The following is a 17,773-nucleotide window of genomic DNA, read 5'->3' as shown; positions in this document are numbered from 1 at the left end:
TAACCAAATTATTACTACTCCAATTTTTATATTTTTTAAGCTCATTCACTTAGGTCATCTTTAGAAAATTATTGTTTCTTGTTTTTAAATGATTTCTTGCTAAATGTACCTGCTTATTCTATTACATAATTCCTCCCTTAATTTTAAATCAATCATGACTGTTTTTTTTTTTTTAGTTTTTTTTTTTTATTTAATTGCTCATTATATTTTAGCACTATGAGTTCCTATTCGGATAAACTTTAGAAAATTACTGTTTCTAATTTTAAAATTAGTTCTTGCTGAGCTTAGATGTTTTCCAATTATTATTTTTACATAATTTTTTCCAGTTTTTAACTGAATCGTTGCTGATTTTATACGTTTTAGCTGGTCACTAAGTATTTGGCTGCGACTTTAGATTCAGGTCTTCTTGAGAACATTGCTTTTCCTGATTTTTAGATGATTTTTTGCTGAATTTCAGTGTTTTCAATTTTTTTTTTTTTTTTTTTTTTTTACATAATTTCTTCCTTTTTACAGCTTTCCACATTAAACACCATATGACTGTTTCACTCTGCCTGTGTCACCATGATTTTGCCATGTAAAAATATAAAATAAAATATAACATAAAATAAAAAGTATAAAATGTCATGGCTATTAGGAACAATGTTCTTGTTTCCAGTCTTCCAATGGCATGCAGTGAAAGCAATAGCTTTTTGAGAATGCAAGGAAGAAATGGAAAATGAGCAATTTCCAATCAATCCTGCTGCAAGATGGTTAAGAGGAGTTGTTTTATTTGTGATGTCTGCGATCTGCTTGACCTCTGACCCTCAGTTTGTTGTGGTCAACAGGAAGATGCACAGTGGCATGAAAACCTACGGCTGCGAACTTTGCGGGAAGAGTTTCCTGGACAGCCTTCGTCTGCGGATGCATTTACTGTCCCACTCAGGTAAGGAGACCCCTTTTCACATGGATTTGTCATCTGCTGGCCTGCTAAATATTTTGAGCTGTTAAAAGCAGTCCTGTACAGTACTTGAGATTTTATAAAACAAAAAAATGAATTTATAAAAAAGGTAGATGGTTGAATAATATGAAGGAAGAATGGCTAAAGATGTGTGAAAAGAAAAAAAAAACTTCACAAAAACCTTGAAAGATCAGAAGGAAAAAAATATTTGCTGCTAGTTTTTGTTTGTTGATGCTAATAATGTGTATACTTAGAAGCAAAAGCTAACAGCTTACTAACACGTGACCAAACAAAATCATTTTTAGCAAAAGCCGGTATCAACTTCTGAATAAATGGGAATTTCTTATTATGTTTTAATCTGACTGATTAAATTTAAGCTAGGCTAAGGTTAGCAGATAATGTTTTGAGTCCTCTAAACGGAAACTGTTATCCCAAGTCTATGAAACATCCTTGCTATTTTTTTTCCACTGTTAGCATTGTTAGCATTCTTTAAATCAGTTGCAAGTAATCTAAGAATGTTTACACAGCGGTGCTGCGAGCGTGGTATTAGCAGCTAGCAATTGAAAACAGATTAGTGGTTGTGTCTCAGTGTTTAAGAGTTTATTCCTAAACTAACGTCTTGCGGCTAATTAGCAATATCACTTTTCAATCTGTAGTTGGCAACAAATTTGTAGTCTTTAACCGTCATAGCTACGCAAATGTTGTCCGAGCTTTATTTCATGCTGCATTTATTGTATGTTTTTCATACAGCTATTTTGTTGTTGTTGTTGTTACAAAAGGTATATTTGTGTGTTTTGGCTAGCTGTGTGCGTTGTCATATATCCATCCATCCATCGGTCGCCAGTCAGTCGCAGGGCGTGTTGTCATATATGCTAGGTACAAAAGCAGTTTGAGGTTTGTGGCGGAGCAGAAACTTTATTTTATTTTTCTGCCTGCGTGCCTGAAGCTCTTATTTGTTTCTTCTACCTTAACTGTTCTTTGTCTTTGTCTCATTGCTTTTAAAAATGGGAATATCCCCCACTGCCGGGTAAATTAAGCACGATCTTATCATATCTTTAGCTGAATTTTAAAAACTGGGACATTTGCTTGGTAAATTTATGGATTTTTCTCATTCATTTTTTTACATGATTTCTTATACCACTGATTTAAATATTAACAGTTCATAAACTTTTTTGCTGTGGGTTTGTATTCAGGTCCTCTTCAGATAATTACTGTTTATGATTTGTAGATGATTTATTTCCAGATTGAGAGATTTTCTTGCACTTATGTTTTTTTTTACATAATTTCTTCCTTATTTTTAACTGAATTATTAGTCCTTTTTAAATTTCAACCACTCAACTCTGCCTGTGAGTTTGTGTTCAGTCAACTCAAAGTGACATAAGAGGCGCCGCCTATTTACTTTATCTTTTTTTTTTCCTTCTCTTGCAGCAGTTTCTCTGATTTTTACATCTTTTTAAGGTTGTCTCAATTTTAGAAGATTTCTTGATGAATTAGGGATTTTTCCCATCCATTTCTTAAATCATTACTGTTTCTTTTTTTTATAACAGCTCATTACCTTTTTCGCCAGGAGTTTGTATTCGGGTCTTCCTTGGAAAATGACCGTTTCTGATTTTGAAATGATTCATAGCTGAGTTTAGTAATTTTATGGTTTTTCCTTATTTTTAACTGATGAATTATTACAGATTTTTTTTTTTTTATTTTAACTTTTTTGGCCCTTCGTATTCAGCCAGCTCAAAGTCATATTAGAGGCTCCATTTCTTTTTTCTTTTTTTTTTTCTTGGCGGGAAGTGTTTGTTTTCTCTCCCAAAACAGTGGTCGAAATTGTGAGGAATCCTGCCGCGCTGTCACAAAAGGCAGAGTGCACACACCGAGAGGAAATATCCCAGCGTTTATTTTTGTTAAATAGAAAGGGGCTAGATTTGGCCTCTCCTGGTCCGACTCGGCTCGTTTGACTCCTTAAGGGTTTCGCGGTTTCCCACGGTGAAGTGAAAATGGATGAATATATTGTGTTTCTCCCCGTTTACTCGGCTTGCAACTCCGCCTGCAACTCCACTTGCGAGGCAGCGGCGTGAGTTGGTTGAGATCCATGAAACTCTCAGAAGGTTAAAAATGAAGACGAGTGAATCAGTTGCTGAAGACGCTCACCAAAATGTTCTTTTCACCACAGATGCGTTTGCATCATTCCCTCGTGGTTCTCTTATTATAATTTTGTTATGAGATAGTTAAACTTGTGATTTATTTATTTATTCATTTTTATTATTCTTTTTGTTTTTATACTTATTAGCTTTTTTTACAATTGACAATGAACCCTATCCTTATTATGTGGTTATTTTATTTTTCCATTAAAGTACAATTTTAATATCATGAGATGACAAACTCTTTCACTTAATATTTTAAAAGTGTCATAAAATGATGGCTCTATTTTTTAATCAATTAATCTGTTTATTAGATTTTTTTTTTCATCGTCTTTTCTTTCAGCTTTTCCCTTCAGGGGTCACCACAGTGAATCAACCCCCTCCGTCTAACTCTATTCTCTGTATCGTCTTCTTTCACACCAATTTTTTTTTTGAAAATAATTAAATTTAAATTGATACAAATATTAAATGATTATTTATTTGGTTATTAGGATTTTTTTTACCTGGTGTTGTCCTGAAATATTTCCCAAAATATATATAACTGTGTCAGGATGATTTTTCCTCATCATATCATGTGATTTCGCCCTTATTATTATAGGTTTTTTTTTTTTGTTACATTTTCTTCTTTTCTTTTTTTCCAGTGAGAATAAGTAATCAAAGCCATTCCAGCGAATAAAAATTTGCTTTTAGCATCCAGTCAAATTTCCCAATCTGCCATCTGATGCAGAGCAGAGTCGACATTATTTAATGTTCCCGTTTGATTTCCAGACGGGAAAGACGTCTCGGCGCGACGTGACAGATAAAGCCCTCTTTCATCAAAATAATGACTTCCCACTCCTGTTTGTTTTTTGTCTCCAGCATCAAGCCGAGCTTTTTCTTTCTCTAGTTTTTTTTTTTTTTTTTCACCAACAGGTAAACAATGAGCTCCCAGTTTGTGACAAACTGTCTGTTTACATCAAACACGAGCTCAGCTTCTCCAGGAAGGGGAAGAAGCGGCAGCAGGATGCGGTCGTAGTATTTTTGGCAACGCAAAAAAGTTTTTTTTTTTTTTTTTTTTGCTCGTGTGTGTTGTGACACATCAACCTGCACTTGTTACACGCACATCAGCGCCCGCTCGCCGCTAAAGATGCTTGTTTCACGACAGGCGGCGGTTCACGGAACGACGGCACCAACGTCTAGTCCCTTTTCATACTCTGTTATCTTTTTTTTTTAACTCTTGTGCCTCCTCCACTTTTGTTTTTTTTTTTTTCCTTTCAAAGGTTGCTTTTTTTTTTCTCCCTCTTCTCCCCTCTGTATGATGGCACTTTTACCAGGTCTCTGAAAAACCCCTCCCCGCCGCTGCCGCCATCCCTCGCTCTGTCTTCACATGCAACAGAGTATGAGAGATGAAGCCGGGGAGAGGAGGGAGGCTCGTTGGTATGCACGATGCATATCAACACAACGCATAGCCGTGCCCTCCCTCGACTCATCTCTCCTCTTGTCTATCCGTCTGTCTGCCGGTCGTGCACGCTTTGGCGTGCTGCCACTCCGGGCTTCCTGCCATAGTGCAGGGTACAGTATGTACAGTCCACCTGGTGCCAGTTTTTATTTTTATTTTTTTGTCTTCCCTTTTTTCTTCTTTTTCTCCCATGTTCTTCCCTCCTTCTCCCTGCCTCGTCTCGTTCTGCTCGCCGCCGTCTGTTGTCGTCATCGTAAATAAACACGAAGCATTTGACCGCCGAGCCAATGAAAGTGATTCGGGTCCTTGAAAGGCATTGAATTGATTTAAAGAGGTTGAGTGGTCTTATTCCAAACAAACTTGTTAATAATAATAACAACAATAATAATCATAAGACACTTTCTACTTCTTAGTCTCCCTTTTTTTTTTTTTTTTTTTTTTTACTGTTTATAGAATTTTCTACAATTATTTATTATTGTTATACTTTTCTTGTAATTCTGGCACAACAATTTCCTTCGGGATAAATAAAATTGTTCTTATTCTTAATAATTATGTATTTTATCTAAGGCACCATGCTTGAAAGTCAGACACCATACAGACAAAGACGTATACACAAAATATAAAACAAAATATAGATTAAAAAAAAGATTAAAATAACAGTGTGCTATATTTCTGTATGTATCAGTGCTTGGCAGGAAAAAACAAAAAAAAAGTTTTTTTTTACAATCAAATTAATCAAATTCCTTCAGGTAAGAAATTGCTCCTATTCTTATTTTTTTTGTTGTTGTTTTTTTTTTTGTTTGTTTCTGTGTAATTTTACCTCTATAATTGAAACATGAGAGGTAAAATAAAAAAGTAATTAATAAACAAAATTTTATAAGATATAATTTTTATTGAAATTCTTGATCTATTTACAGTAGTTTTGTTTTTTTGCACTTATTCTAACAATCTTTTGGTCTTTCCCAGTATTTCCTCATGTTCCTGTACGGCATCCAAACCCACACACGTATAATCAAGCGTCAAAGAATCTTATCGATCCTGTGCTTGTGTACGTGTGCACGTGTGTGTGCAAGGTCTCCCAACGCAGCAATCATCAGATCCTTGTGTTGCTCTGATGGGATTCTCAGTGTTTCTCTGAGCTTAATCACATTAGATTCTCCAATTCACCAGCTTTTCAGGCCTATAATCCCCTATTTATTATATATACTGTGTATATATATATATGTGTGTGTGTGTGTGTGTGTGTGTGTGTGTGTGTACGTATATAAACGCTAGATCTGTAAGGGACAAAATGGAGGGGAAATATTTACGTTTTAAGGTACGTCATTTAAAAAAAAACATTGTCATATTACCTGAAAATCAATTATTAACCAACATTTCTTTTTTTTGGATGGAAACTTTTCTAAGAAAAAGAAGAAAAAAAATCTCTTAATATATGTCATAATGTATGTTGAGGAAATCGTTGAAGAAAATACTTTCTGTCTGTCTGTCTGTCTGTCTGTCTATCTATCTATCTATCTATCTATCTATCTATCTATCTATCTATCTATCTATCTATCTATCTATCTATCTATCTCTCTATCGAGCTATCTATCAAATTCTACTCTGCTACTACGCAGTGCTGAAAATAACTGAAAAATATTTTCAAAATGATTTTGAAAATAAAATAGAGTGAAAAGACATGAAATTTCGTGAGAAAGTGTAGAAAAAAAATGAAATAATTATTGTACTGAAATGGAATCAAGAATAGAAAAAAAATCCGGAAAATGTTTATTTTGTTATAATATTAAACACTATCATATTTTATCAGATAGTGTTTATTATATCATGTCATAGTTATTGTTACATTCTGGAGGTCATAATATTACATTTTGTCCAAAAAGACAAAATTGTTTTTCCTTTTTTTTTTCTTTTTTTTTTCTTTAATAATATCTTTGACAGTCACAGTGGGAGGATGGGCATTATAGAAATAAATGCGCCAGCGACTGGTTTGTCACACAACTCTCACCAGTGTGTTTCTCTGGCACCGCTTTTGTGCGTCAGCCCAGCCAACGAGTGTTTCCACACTGACTGTTCCTGACCAACATTTTCATGTGGTCACTTGATCTTTACTGGCTGTAGGAAAAAAAGCAAAAAAAAAAAAAAAAAAAAAGCAGCGGGTGTATTTGGTTTGGGACACTGAGAACATTTGTGATAAACAGCACAAACACAATATTCGACATGCACGCACACACACAGTTTTCAGCCTCAAAGACTGACTTTTATTTTGGGAAAAAAAACACCAAGCTGTCATTAAAACTGAACACGATGGCGACATTTCTTAGTAAAGTAATCGAGTATTTGTGTTGTTTCAGTCAGTAGTGTGTGTGTTTGTGTTATTGTATTTTTCCGCCATTGTATCCAGGGCGGACCATAACATAGTGAGCTGTGTGCCCCCGGTGTTTACGCCTCGCCGTCAAGTGTGTCGTCTAGCGATCGCTATCACGTCTCAACCCCGCTGTCGTGACCCGTGCGCCATGATGCCTTTTCCAGAATTGATGCGCATCGCATCAGGATATGGGTCGCCGAGATCCGTATCTCATCGTTATTTTTTGAACACATTTCTCATCAAGTCCATTGCTAGATGTTATAAATTCTAATAATTGCTAATTATCATAATACTTTTGTGCCGCCATTTTTTTTTTTTTACAGCTGGTTCATTTTATTTTGTTTCGACTCCGGTGTTTTTTTTTTTTTTTTTTGCTTTTTTCGTCTGGTTTCGCTGACCTCATCCGTCCTTTTTATTAACCAGGAAGTACAGGTTTAGCTTGACCCGAAATGACCCCCCCATGTGTCATCACAGCTCGCTCGCCTCCCATCGGACCCTTCGTCTTGAAATGCTAAAAAACCCGCTCCGAATCCGTCTTCGGGTTCGTCCCGACCATCAGAAATGCAAAGAATCCTGACGCGAACGCGGCTTTCTCATGTCTTCTTTTTTTCCCCCCCCTTTTCTAACCACTGTATGCGCTTTCAACGGCCCTGGCTGTCCTGGCGCGGCGCCGGCTGTTTTGGCGCTGCGCCGGCTCTTCCCTCGCAGCGATGACGACATATTTGTGCCGGCAGGTCTGGATGTTCTGCCAGCATTCCAGTATTTATGATCGCTCGCAGATGTGAGTCCAGGAACACACTGTACTGTACCGAGTAGAAATTAATGAAACTTGACTGCCTTCCAGGCCACACATTCCTGCCTGTGTGTTTTTGTGCGTGCTTGTGTGTGTGTGTGTGTGTGTGTGTGAAGAGAGAGTCAGACTCTGGGGATGGTGGGGGAAGTGGGGAAGTGCTATTAAAAGCAAAGTAAAAGAAGTTGTTCTGAAAAAAAAAGTAAAAAGTGCAAAGCAGTTTAGTCCTTCTCTTGAACCACAGCTGATGTTTTTGTCCCCGCACACATGTGGGCGTGCACATCGAAACACACACACACGCATACACCCACACATGCACAGTCTGTAACACCACTACCTGACCTCTGGATAGCAAACATTTTTCAATATTTTTTGTTTTTGTTTTTCTAGAGAACTATTATTTCTTAATTCGCTACAATTTTCTCCCATTTCCACATTGTTTATTTCTTTATTTGTTCATTTTCTATTATTTTTCTGGAAATTTCTTGATCATTTTATGGTTAATTTATTGTTTGAATGGGAAATAATTTGCTCAGAAAAAAGTACAGTGTAAAACTCACATTTTTATTTATACATGTTTTTACAAGTTTGACATGTTTTGTCCTTTTGTTGTGATGTCAAACAGTGCAATCGAACCATCTAAACAAAACATTAAAAGCGCAAAAACGATAACATTTTTACCGTCAGGAAACTGAGCCTTATTTTGTCTTAATTGTGTAATCTATTTATTTATTCTAATATCACCTACTCATCTGGGACCACCTAAATATCTAAATTCATATCAAGAATACTAAAATAAATGTTATTGTTAACCAAATATGTTCCCATATACGGCCACCGGGTACATGTCAAGATTTAAAATTAACCATCATTATCAATACCAAATTAAGATCCTCATTGCTTGGTTTGTGTTTAAAACAATTGTCTATATAGAAAGTGAAAGTTTTGGATCAGTGGGATTAATGGGATTAATTCGCTATATCACACACATTTGTTGGCACACATAACTCTCCCACTAAAACTGCGTCGTCCACAGGAATTCAGATTTTTCTTTTCAGTTTTCTTCCCCCCGTTCAGCCGAAACCAGACTCGGTTTAACGCTACTTTGTTGGCCTTGTTTTTTTGTGTCCTTTCTGTTGTTTTGTAACCTTTTTTCCTTACTTGCATTTTTTTTTTTTTTTTTCAGAATTATAAAGGCCATTTTGATAAGGCATCATTAAAGTCTATCATATCTTATCTTACGGTGTTTTATTTAGATGATTTTAGGTAATTTCTTATTAATTATTATCTGAGTATTCTCAGCTTTTTTTAAAGGAACTATTACTAATTATAAAGTTTGTACACCTGACGATTAACTCCTATCTTAGATACTTGCTTTTTTCTTCTTGCAAATTTGTTTTTCCATGTGTTGCTCTTTTTTATTGTCATTCAATTACATTTATTTTGCAAGTCTCTCGCCGAAGGTGAGATAAAATGGTCGCCTTTGCCAGCTTTCATGTGCCCGATTTTTTTTTTTCTTTTTTTTTTCATTATTTGGCATCTTATTTACTTGAAATAAGCTTTTGTTCCTTTTTAAGCAATTGGTACTGACTGCATTTGTGATAAACTCATATGAAACACAATGCAGGTGGACTTTAACACTGATCAGCTGCAGCCTGATACTTTCCCGCAAGGGAAGGTTGAGGTGGAGGGGGCGCGGGGGCTTGTTAGACCTCATTTTGCCCTTAAATGTGACTTCATTGGAAACGTGTTTGAGAAAGCAGCTGGGCTCCTTAGCCAGGACGCCGTGTACCTGGCCTTCCTGGAAAAGCAGTGTTTTTTTTTTTTTTTTGTTTTTTGGAGGGAATAAAATATAAAAATAGAAGGAGGAGGGTCTCGTCCAGATCGACAGACACAAACACCAGCCACCCCTTTTATGTGATTTTCTAACCTGACACCTGAAGCCTCTTTCCTGGAATAGATGGCTGGGAATTAACTGTAACTGGCCTGGGAACAAGACTTTTATACTTGGGAGGCTGGTAAAAAACATCACTTATCGTCACAAATACCAAAAAAAAAAATACAGATAAAATAATAAAGTGGTTTGGACTCAAGCAAATATTAAAAACCAGCCTAGCAATGTTCAAAATGTCACCAAATTAAATTTAAAAAAAAAAGAACAGAATAATATATACATGGCGAGAAATTAAATTGTAAGTAATTATTAAAAGTGAAAAAAAATTACCAAACCCTAATACTAATGAATTTGTAGTATGTGGTCTAAATTTTTCTTACAAATATTGATAAAAAATAACCAGAAAAAAAATAAAAAATTCTAAATTTTCCAATATTTTTTTGTCAAAAAACATTTTTTCCAAAAATGTAAGAAATAACTTAAATATGTTTTTGTATATATAAAATCCTAAAATGATTACAAGGCATCCACCATAAAAATCAACCATAAATGATCGCAAACCTTGAAATAAATCACTTCAAAATCAATAGTAAAATAAAATAAAAAAATCCTATGAAAAATATGACTCAGAAGAGTCAATAAAATGACTGATTTTGAGATAATAGTAATAATAGTAATCCCGTCCGTTCTCTCCCTCAAAACAAAACCATCATGATAGGTAACTATCAAAGTTATCGGGGTTTGAATTTCTCGCGGGCGTCGGCTCTGATCCCTCCGCTTAGTCAGTGGCGCTTTAAATACTGGCGGTTGCTAAGCCCCCGAACCCCCGCCCCGCTACACCAATCGGCCTTATTCTGTATTCCGCTGCCATGCCAGCTCTTATTTTTGTATGCGAGGCAAAGTCTCTGTCTGTCTCTCCCTCTGGTGAGCGAGTGTCATGGCAGTGGCGGCGGCAGTGGTACAGTAACACTGTGTGCCTCCTGCTCTAAACAACAACAACACACTCCATTACATTTTGGGATTTGATCCATCATACCATCTTCCCTCCTCGCTTCCAGACCGCTTTGTTTTCCCAGAACGCCGTGTCTTGGGGGGGGGGGGGGACAAGAGATGCGTCAGCCGGCCCGTAACCCGGGGATACAGTGATAGTAAAGGGCTTTTTTTTTTATATACATATATAAAGATTCGGCTATAAGAGCAGTGTGAGTGAAGGTTCGGGAGATGGATGTTTATTAAGGGGGATGGCATGTTTTCATGTGGTGCATTGAGGCTGCAGGAAACCAGAGCATTTGGTGAAAAGGAGTCAATAACAGCCGGAAATGGCCAAGAATGGCAAAAGCAAAGCAGGTGAAATTTGAAAAAAATTAAACATATATATCTACATAAATATGAAATGATCTGGATGAGATGATCTGGTGACAAAGAGAATGACCTGAAAAAAATTAGAAAAGGAAGAAGAAAAGAAAATCCTCCAAAAATTTGAAGAATCTGCAGAATCTATGGGAAATTAAATAAGAATCAGATAAATATGACGAGCTTATGTGCAGCCCCTTCAGCCAACTCCAGAAGTGAATGCTTATCCTTGTTTGCCCCAGCCCGTAAACATACTGCCTACTTTTGTTTATTTATTTTATTCATTGCTATTTATTTATTTCTGTCACTATTTATATTGTTGTTTAGTTCTAGTTGTGTATTTTTCACCCTCACTGTTCCTCGATGTGGCCCATTGTCATCCCTGATGTTGTTGTTGCTGTTGTTGTCTGCTGTCTATTTATCTGCTATCTATTTATTTGTGATTTTTTTTTTTTTTTTGTCTTGCTATCTTCTGTTCTCTGCCCTTCTACTTATATTACATTCATATTTATTTCCACTTTTTTTTTTTCATTATAACTTTTCATTATAATTTCTCCTATGGGGATCAATAAAGTTAATTTCATCTTATCTTATTGTAAAAAGTAGCTGCAAATCTTTTTAAAATGTGACAAATATATTTCAAATCTTGCAATAAATTGACTGAATAGTTAAGGGTTTTGAAAAATGATTTAAAAAAAAGAAAAATATCATCCAAGAAAAGGAGATCTCAGGAGAGTTTTCTCAAGTCACAGAGTTAAAAGTTACATGAATAAAATTTTAATTTATAATAAATCACCCCTAAATAGTTACAAGAAATTATCTTAAGACGAAGGCCGAATTGGCAAAATATTGGTAAGAAAAAGAAATATGTCAAATTAAAATTTCCAATTCTTTCTTTTTTCTTTAAAATAATAAAATTCTTGAAGGCGGTATCTCTAAGCAAGCAGTACATTGCTTAATTTTCACACATACAATCACACACCCACCCACATAAGCAGCAGATGTGTGTGTGAGTGTGTGTGCATGTTTTGGGATGTTGGGGGTGAAGGGTTCAGGTGGACCGATTCTGGCCGCTCTCCAGGTACTCAGTCTTTTTTTAGAGGAAGTGCCGACGGACTAAATTCCCGTCGGCGTTTATCCAGATGCGGAGGTTGTTAACTTCATCATCATCAACCACCTGCTCCGACGTCAGCTTTGTGAGTCAGGAAGAGAAAAAAAAACACGAAACCAGTAAGACGTTCTTGGCTGAGTTTCTGAATACAAATAGAAAAAAAAAAAAGAAATCAGTGCAAATAAAAAACAAAGGGCGATTTATAACAAGCTAAAAGAGTTGCTGTATTGGAAATAATATCCTTTTTTTCCAATAATTTTTTTCCCAATAATTTTTCAGATTATACTGTGAAATAAAAAAAATGAATAAAAAAGCAGCAGAGAGTCATTATAAAATATGATTTGAAAAAATGGGCAAAAATCAGTGGGTAGTTACTTGGGGGAAAATGTTTTTATTAAATCATCAAAAATATCACGAGGGTAAAGTGTGATTAGCGGAAATAACAAAAAAACACAAATGGCAATCAGTGGCTGGGGAATTAGCAGAAATTAAACAACAGAGGAGGCAGACCATCGCTTGGCTAGATGAAAAAGAAAACCAAAAAAAAGGATAAAATCAGAAAGAACTCAATAAATAAGAGTTTAAAATCCAAAACACTTCGATTCAACTCTCGATAAATGTTTTTCCGCTCACTGAAGTCCGACGCCGCACAGTCACGTCAGAAAATCATTTTTGCGCTGGAATAACTGTGTGAAACCAAATTCCAGCTCTACAAAAACTAAAAAAAAATGCTAAAAAAAAAAACGTGTGTGTGCACGCGTGCATGCGTGCGGTTGTAAAAACTCCAGTCAAGGTCAAGTTGTGCTACTCTGCTCACCAATTAGTGGTATTTACCAGTTTTGAAGGAGCTGCTGCTATGCACCCCTATTGCGCCTGTGTGTGCACGAGTGTGTGTGTGTGTCGTGCATGTTGATATAATATCTCGCTTATGGGGTTATACAAATATGCTTTGAGAACGCAGAAATACCCTCATGAATCAGTTCCACCTTTTATCTCCTTTCATTCATTGTGTCACAGCAGTGAGTGTATGAGCGTATAAATAGGGGGTTTGGGGGGGGGGATGACAAACAGACCCCCCCCCCCCCCCCAGAAGATGATGAGCGCCGGGCCGGCCAGGGGGAAGGGTAGGGGAGGGGGGGTAGATAAGGTCGTGAGAGCGGGAGGCTAAATTTAAATGGTAATTGGCCGACTTCCACAAGCTTGTGGGCATTTTAATGAGTCATAATAACTTCATTTAAAACCAGCTGAGCAGAAAATAGATCGGAGCCTGTGGCTGCTATGGATTGTGTTGCCGTGCCAGCGCACGCATGCACGCGTACGGAAGCAACGGCAGCGCTGGGGACGGGTTTTGGGGGGGGGGGGGGGGGGGCACATTTATCCGGGACGCTCGCGCCAAGCTTCTCGAGATCGGGATGCGGGAACGAGCTCGCAACCCAACGGGTAAAATGTCACCACCGCCTGCAAATAGATGAGGAACGGCACGGAAAAGAGACGTCCCTTTAGAGATTGGATGAGATGGCGCGGAGAGCTTTGACCCCCCCGAACCCCATTTACTTTTCGTCTGAAACGTATGAAGTGATATCATTTTGGGGGACGTGGGGCATGTATTGCAGAATTTTCTATCTCTTCTTGAGGTTTCTTGCAGTGGGATTTCAATATGTCTTCATGTATTTTAGAAAACTCCATCTTGCTATTTTTTTTTCTGTTTTTGAGTTTGAATTTCTGAATTCCTGTCATACTATTTTCACTTTCTTAATGATTTGATGTGATTTTCTTTTTTTGCAATAATTTGGCATAACATTTCCTGTTCATTTTCTGAATATGATTCCTTTTTTCAAGTCAGTCAGAATTGGTTATTTTTTGCAAGATTTTCTTGCTCCCTCTTTAATTAATTTTACATTTTTCTGCAATGCTTTTTTATTAATTATTTTCTCTTTATAGCTCGTAAAGTTTTTTCATCATTTTTCTTCAAAATAATGTAACTTTTATTTTGATAATTATTAGTAATATATTAATATACTTTTGTAAAATATTGTATCCTTTAAAAAAAAATCCCTGTCAATTTTAAAAAGAAAAAAAAAGTTTGGATTATTTTTCGTAAAATTTCTGGGTCATTTAAAAAAAAATTTATTCAACTTTTCTGGTAATTATTTGGATTATTTTTGTAAAATAGCCAATTCATTTTTTGAATGATTTAACATAGTTTCTGTGATTTGAAAAAAGAACAATGACATTTTTGGTAAATTATGTTTTATAAAATTTCTGGTTCATTTTTTAAAATTATGACAGAAATTGCTGTGTTCTTTTTTTATTTTTTAATTCATATTAGCTCTTTTGTGATTAAATCTCACTGATGTATTACATTTTTATTGTAGTTATATTTTCCCCACACACAGCCCTCGCTCAATCCTCACCGATACGTATGTAATCTATTTCAAATATGTATGTCATTTCTTGCCAATTAGCCCCGGCATGTTCCCACGTGTGTGACGCACAGTCATTCCGCTGCCGCATCAGACTGGCTGACAGGCGTCTATGTGTCCTTGCCGTCATGGCGACGTCTCACCTGAGAGTGTTGGCAGAGCGTGTGACGGGAAAATCCGAACGTACAGCGACACATTGTTGCGGTAACGATTTAACAGCGTGCCATTAGATTGTCGCTGGCGTAATGGCCGCCTGGAATGTGCCCACGTCGACCATCGCCTCGAACAACATATCCTTTGTGTCACTGAGATCTTCAAATTCCCTTTATTTAATGCGTTGTTTCAGTCTTGTGGATCTTTCTCTCACCATCGTCTTCACCGTTCCATCGCGTCGACGATCGGAAATATAGTTCTGACTTGAATCGTTTTTAAACATGTTTTTATGGTGCCCACTCCTGCTGCTAGGGGCAAATGATCGTTATTGTCGTGCTCCTTTTTTTCTCTTAATTTTCAATAATAATAATAATAATAATAATAATAATAATAATAATTATTATTATTATTATTATTATTATTGTTATTATTATTATTATTATTATTAGAGTGGAGCCTTTTTTTAATTGTGAAGTTATTTTACCCCTTCATTTTATGCCATCTTTTTTTGTTTAGATATTAAAGTCTTTTTTGTCTGTTTGCAGATGTTTTAGATTCCTTTTTTTCCCAATTTCTAATCACTTCAAATCCTTGTTGTCATTTTTTTTTTTTTTCCTTTTTTTTTCGGTAAGCAATTTCTTGCCCCTTTTGAGTTCAATCCAGGCAAATTATTTAACATTTCAAGTTAGCCCTTGCTAGTTTCAGGTCACTATTTTTGGATTCGGATCTTTTTTTTTCAATTTCAAAGTATTTTTCTTTTTCTTTTTTAAGGTTATCTTTGTTCAATTGCAGATGTTTTTAATCACTTTTGGCCTGGCTGTTTATAATAATTTTAAGTCCTTGTCGTTGTTTATCTTAAGCCTTTTCTCATTTTTTTTTTTGTATTTTAAAATTTTCATCAAATTTGTTCAAGTTGTAAGGTCACCTCTAGCAAATTTTTCATTAGATTTTATTTTAGTGATATCAGAATATTTTTCATTCTTATTTATTTTCAGTGTTTTTGTTTTTTTTTCCATTCGCAGATGTTTTTAACTTGTTTTTTTTCTTGCCCATTACTAATCACTTCAAGCACATATCGTAATTAAGATTCAGTCTTTTTTTTCCTTATTTTCATGCAATTTCGTGCCCCTTCCCAGTTCAGTCCAGGCAAATTCTTTCATGTTCCAAGGTAACCACATGCAAGGTCAAAAGAAATATCTTCTTTCTTACTTATTTAGATGTTTTTTGGTGATTTGAAAATAATTGTATATATTTTATTTTATTTTAGGTTTTTTGTCCATTTGCAGATGTTTAATTTTTTTTTTTCATTTCTAATCATTTCAAGTCCTTGTAATCATTAAAATTCAGCGTGTTTATTTTCCCTTTTTTTAAGGCAATTTCTTGACCCTTTTCAGTTCACTCCAGGAAAATTCTTTGATGGAAGTTCTTAAGAAATATCTTCTCGGCAATTTCACTTTTTTTTTTGCGTTGTTTTGTTTCAAGGTCTTTTGTCCATTTGCAGAAGTTTTTAAATTCCTTTTTTTTCCATTTCTGATCATTTTAATTGTGTTTGTTTAAATTCAACCTTTTTTTTTTTACAATTTCCTCCTCTTTTTCAGTTCAATACAGGCAAATTCTTTTACATTTCTCAATGTCACCTCCAGCTAGTTTTCAGATCACTCCTTTTTTTGTTTATTTGTTTGTTTTTGTTGGTTTTTAGGTCATGCAATAGTTTTAAAAACCACTTGGTAGAATTTTAACAAAGTGTTTTACTTCTCTTTGCATGGGACTGTGTTCCCATCCTGACCGGGAAAACAAAGTGCTCTTGTGTGTGGGTTTGTGTCACAAATAGTACGAAAAGTAAATATCCTTGCAGGCAGGGTCTTTTTTTTTTTTTTTCTTTTCTTTTTTTTTATTGCATTATGTAAGTTGGCCAGTAGCTTTGGGAAACTTTTTAGATCAATTTCGCAGCGCAGATTAGAAAGCTATGAATCCCATTTATGGACGAGGCTCCCACATGAAATGCTCTTTGAAACTTTTTATATTTGGGGATGAAGAGAGAATGAACCCGGCTGAGCGAAGATCTGCCGACGGCACTTTTCATGTGGTGGGGTGGGGGGGGGGCGGAAAGTGAAAGGAGCCGGGGAGCGAGTGAAGCAGAGTGCCAGATAAAAAGCTCCTTTCCAAAAGCCATCTGGAAGTAGCCGCGACACATAAGGATGGCTTTTATGCCGCTAATTCCACTGGGAGGTGCGACATAAAAGCAGAGCATGGATATTGTGTTATAACTGTTGAAAACAAGCGGGCGGCCGCCGAATACTAATACGGCCTGTTGCAGCGAGCTGCACTTCAATGCGGCCGTAAACAGGTCTTTTTTTTTTTTCTTCTTTCCTTTTTTTAAACGCCAATTCCTGGGTCTCAAACGGCTCGTCAGCCGAATAATAAAATGTCAGGGAGCGGCGACCCATGCTGTCCCTAGTGTTGATGTGCGGGAATTGCTGTTTTCTGATTTCTCCTTGTAGTTTTTATTTTTGGGGGCACAGGGGGGTTCCTAAGAAATTCTTTTCTTCAGTCCTGTTTTTTTGCAAGCCTTCCTTTTTTCCTTTTTTGTGTTATATTTCTGTTTGCCGGTTATAATTTGTGGAAGTGCACTTAATAAATCCAAAAAATTAAAATGAAACTTTTTTTTTTTTTTTTTGCTTAGATTCGAGAAACATCGGAGAACATCTGGTAAACTTTCAAGTGGAGAATTTACTTCATTGTTTTTGAATTTGTCAAACATTATTATTCGGCAAGAGAGACCCCGCAACCAGTCGGAAAATATGTAAAGGTCGCTTGAAAATAAAACAAAATTATACAAAACAAATGACTGAAAAACCATGTGTCCTCCTAAACACTCCCACAGATGCTGTGGATTACAAGCCTCCTTTTTGTTTTTTCTTTTTTTCGAGTCCAGGCAAGAATAGTGTGATTTGATGAATATTTAACCGAAATATAAGAGTTTCCTGCGAGAGAACAAGCGCCGAGCGTCTCGACGGGGCTTAAACTGAGAGACAGAAGGAGCACGGAGACGTAATGAGTTCAGCTTCCAGCAGGAAACAACCTCCATACAGATGTTTGCCGTCAAACTGTCAACCTGTTCAGTGAGGAAACCGAGACAGCGTTTTCCATCAGGTGGCTGGGAACCGCTGA

General features: G+C 36.1%; 1 protein-coding gene across 3 annotated transcripts in view; it reads left to right on the top strand.

The window, feature by feature from the left end:
- The window catches only part of zbtb16a (zinc finger and BTB domain containing 16a), a 151,244-nt gene that overhangs the window by 56,471 nt on the left and 77,000 nt on the right, over window positions 1-17,773 (top strand). For all 3 annotated transcript variants that reach the window (XM_086160444.1, XM_086160445.1, XM_086160446.1), the window contains exon 4: window positions 825-922. In XM_086160444.1, coding sequence (XP_086016570.1) covers window positions 825-922 — 98 coding nt within the window. The remainder of the gene's footprint in view (window positions 1-824; window positions 923-17,773) is intronic.

Source organism: Fistularia commersonii, chromosome 15, assembly GCF_037954325.1.
Source record: "Fistularia commersonii isolate RoL2024-O1a breed Wild chromosome 15, RoL_Fcom_v1.0, whole genome shotgun sequence".
In the NCBI taxonomy this organism is placed as follows: Eukaryota; Metazoa; Chordata; class Actinopteri; order Syngnathiformes; family Fistulariidae; genus Fistularia; species Fistularia commersonii.
The sequence above is the reverse complement of the archived record's forward strand: the minus strand, read 5'-3'. Positions and strand labels throughout refer to the sequence as shown.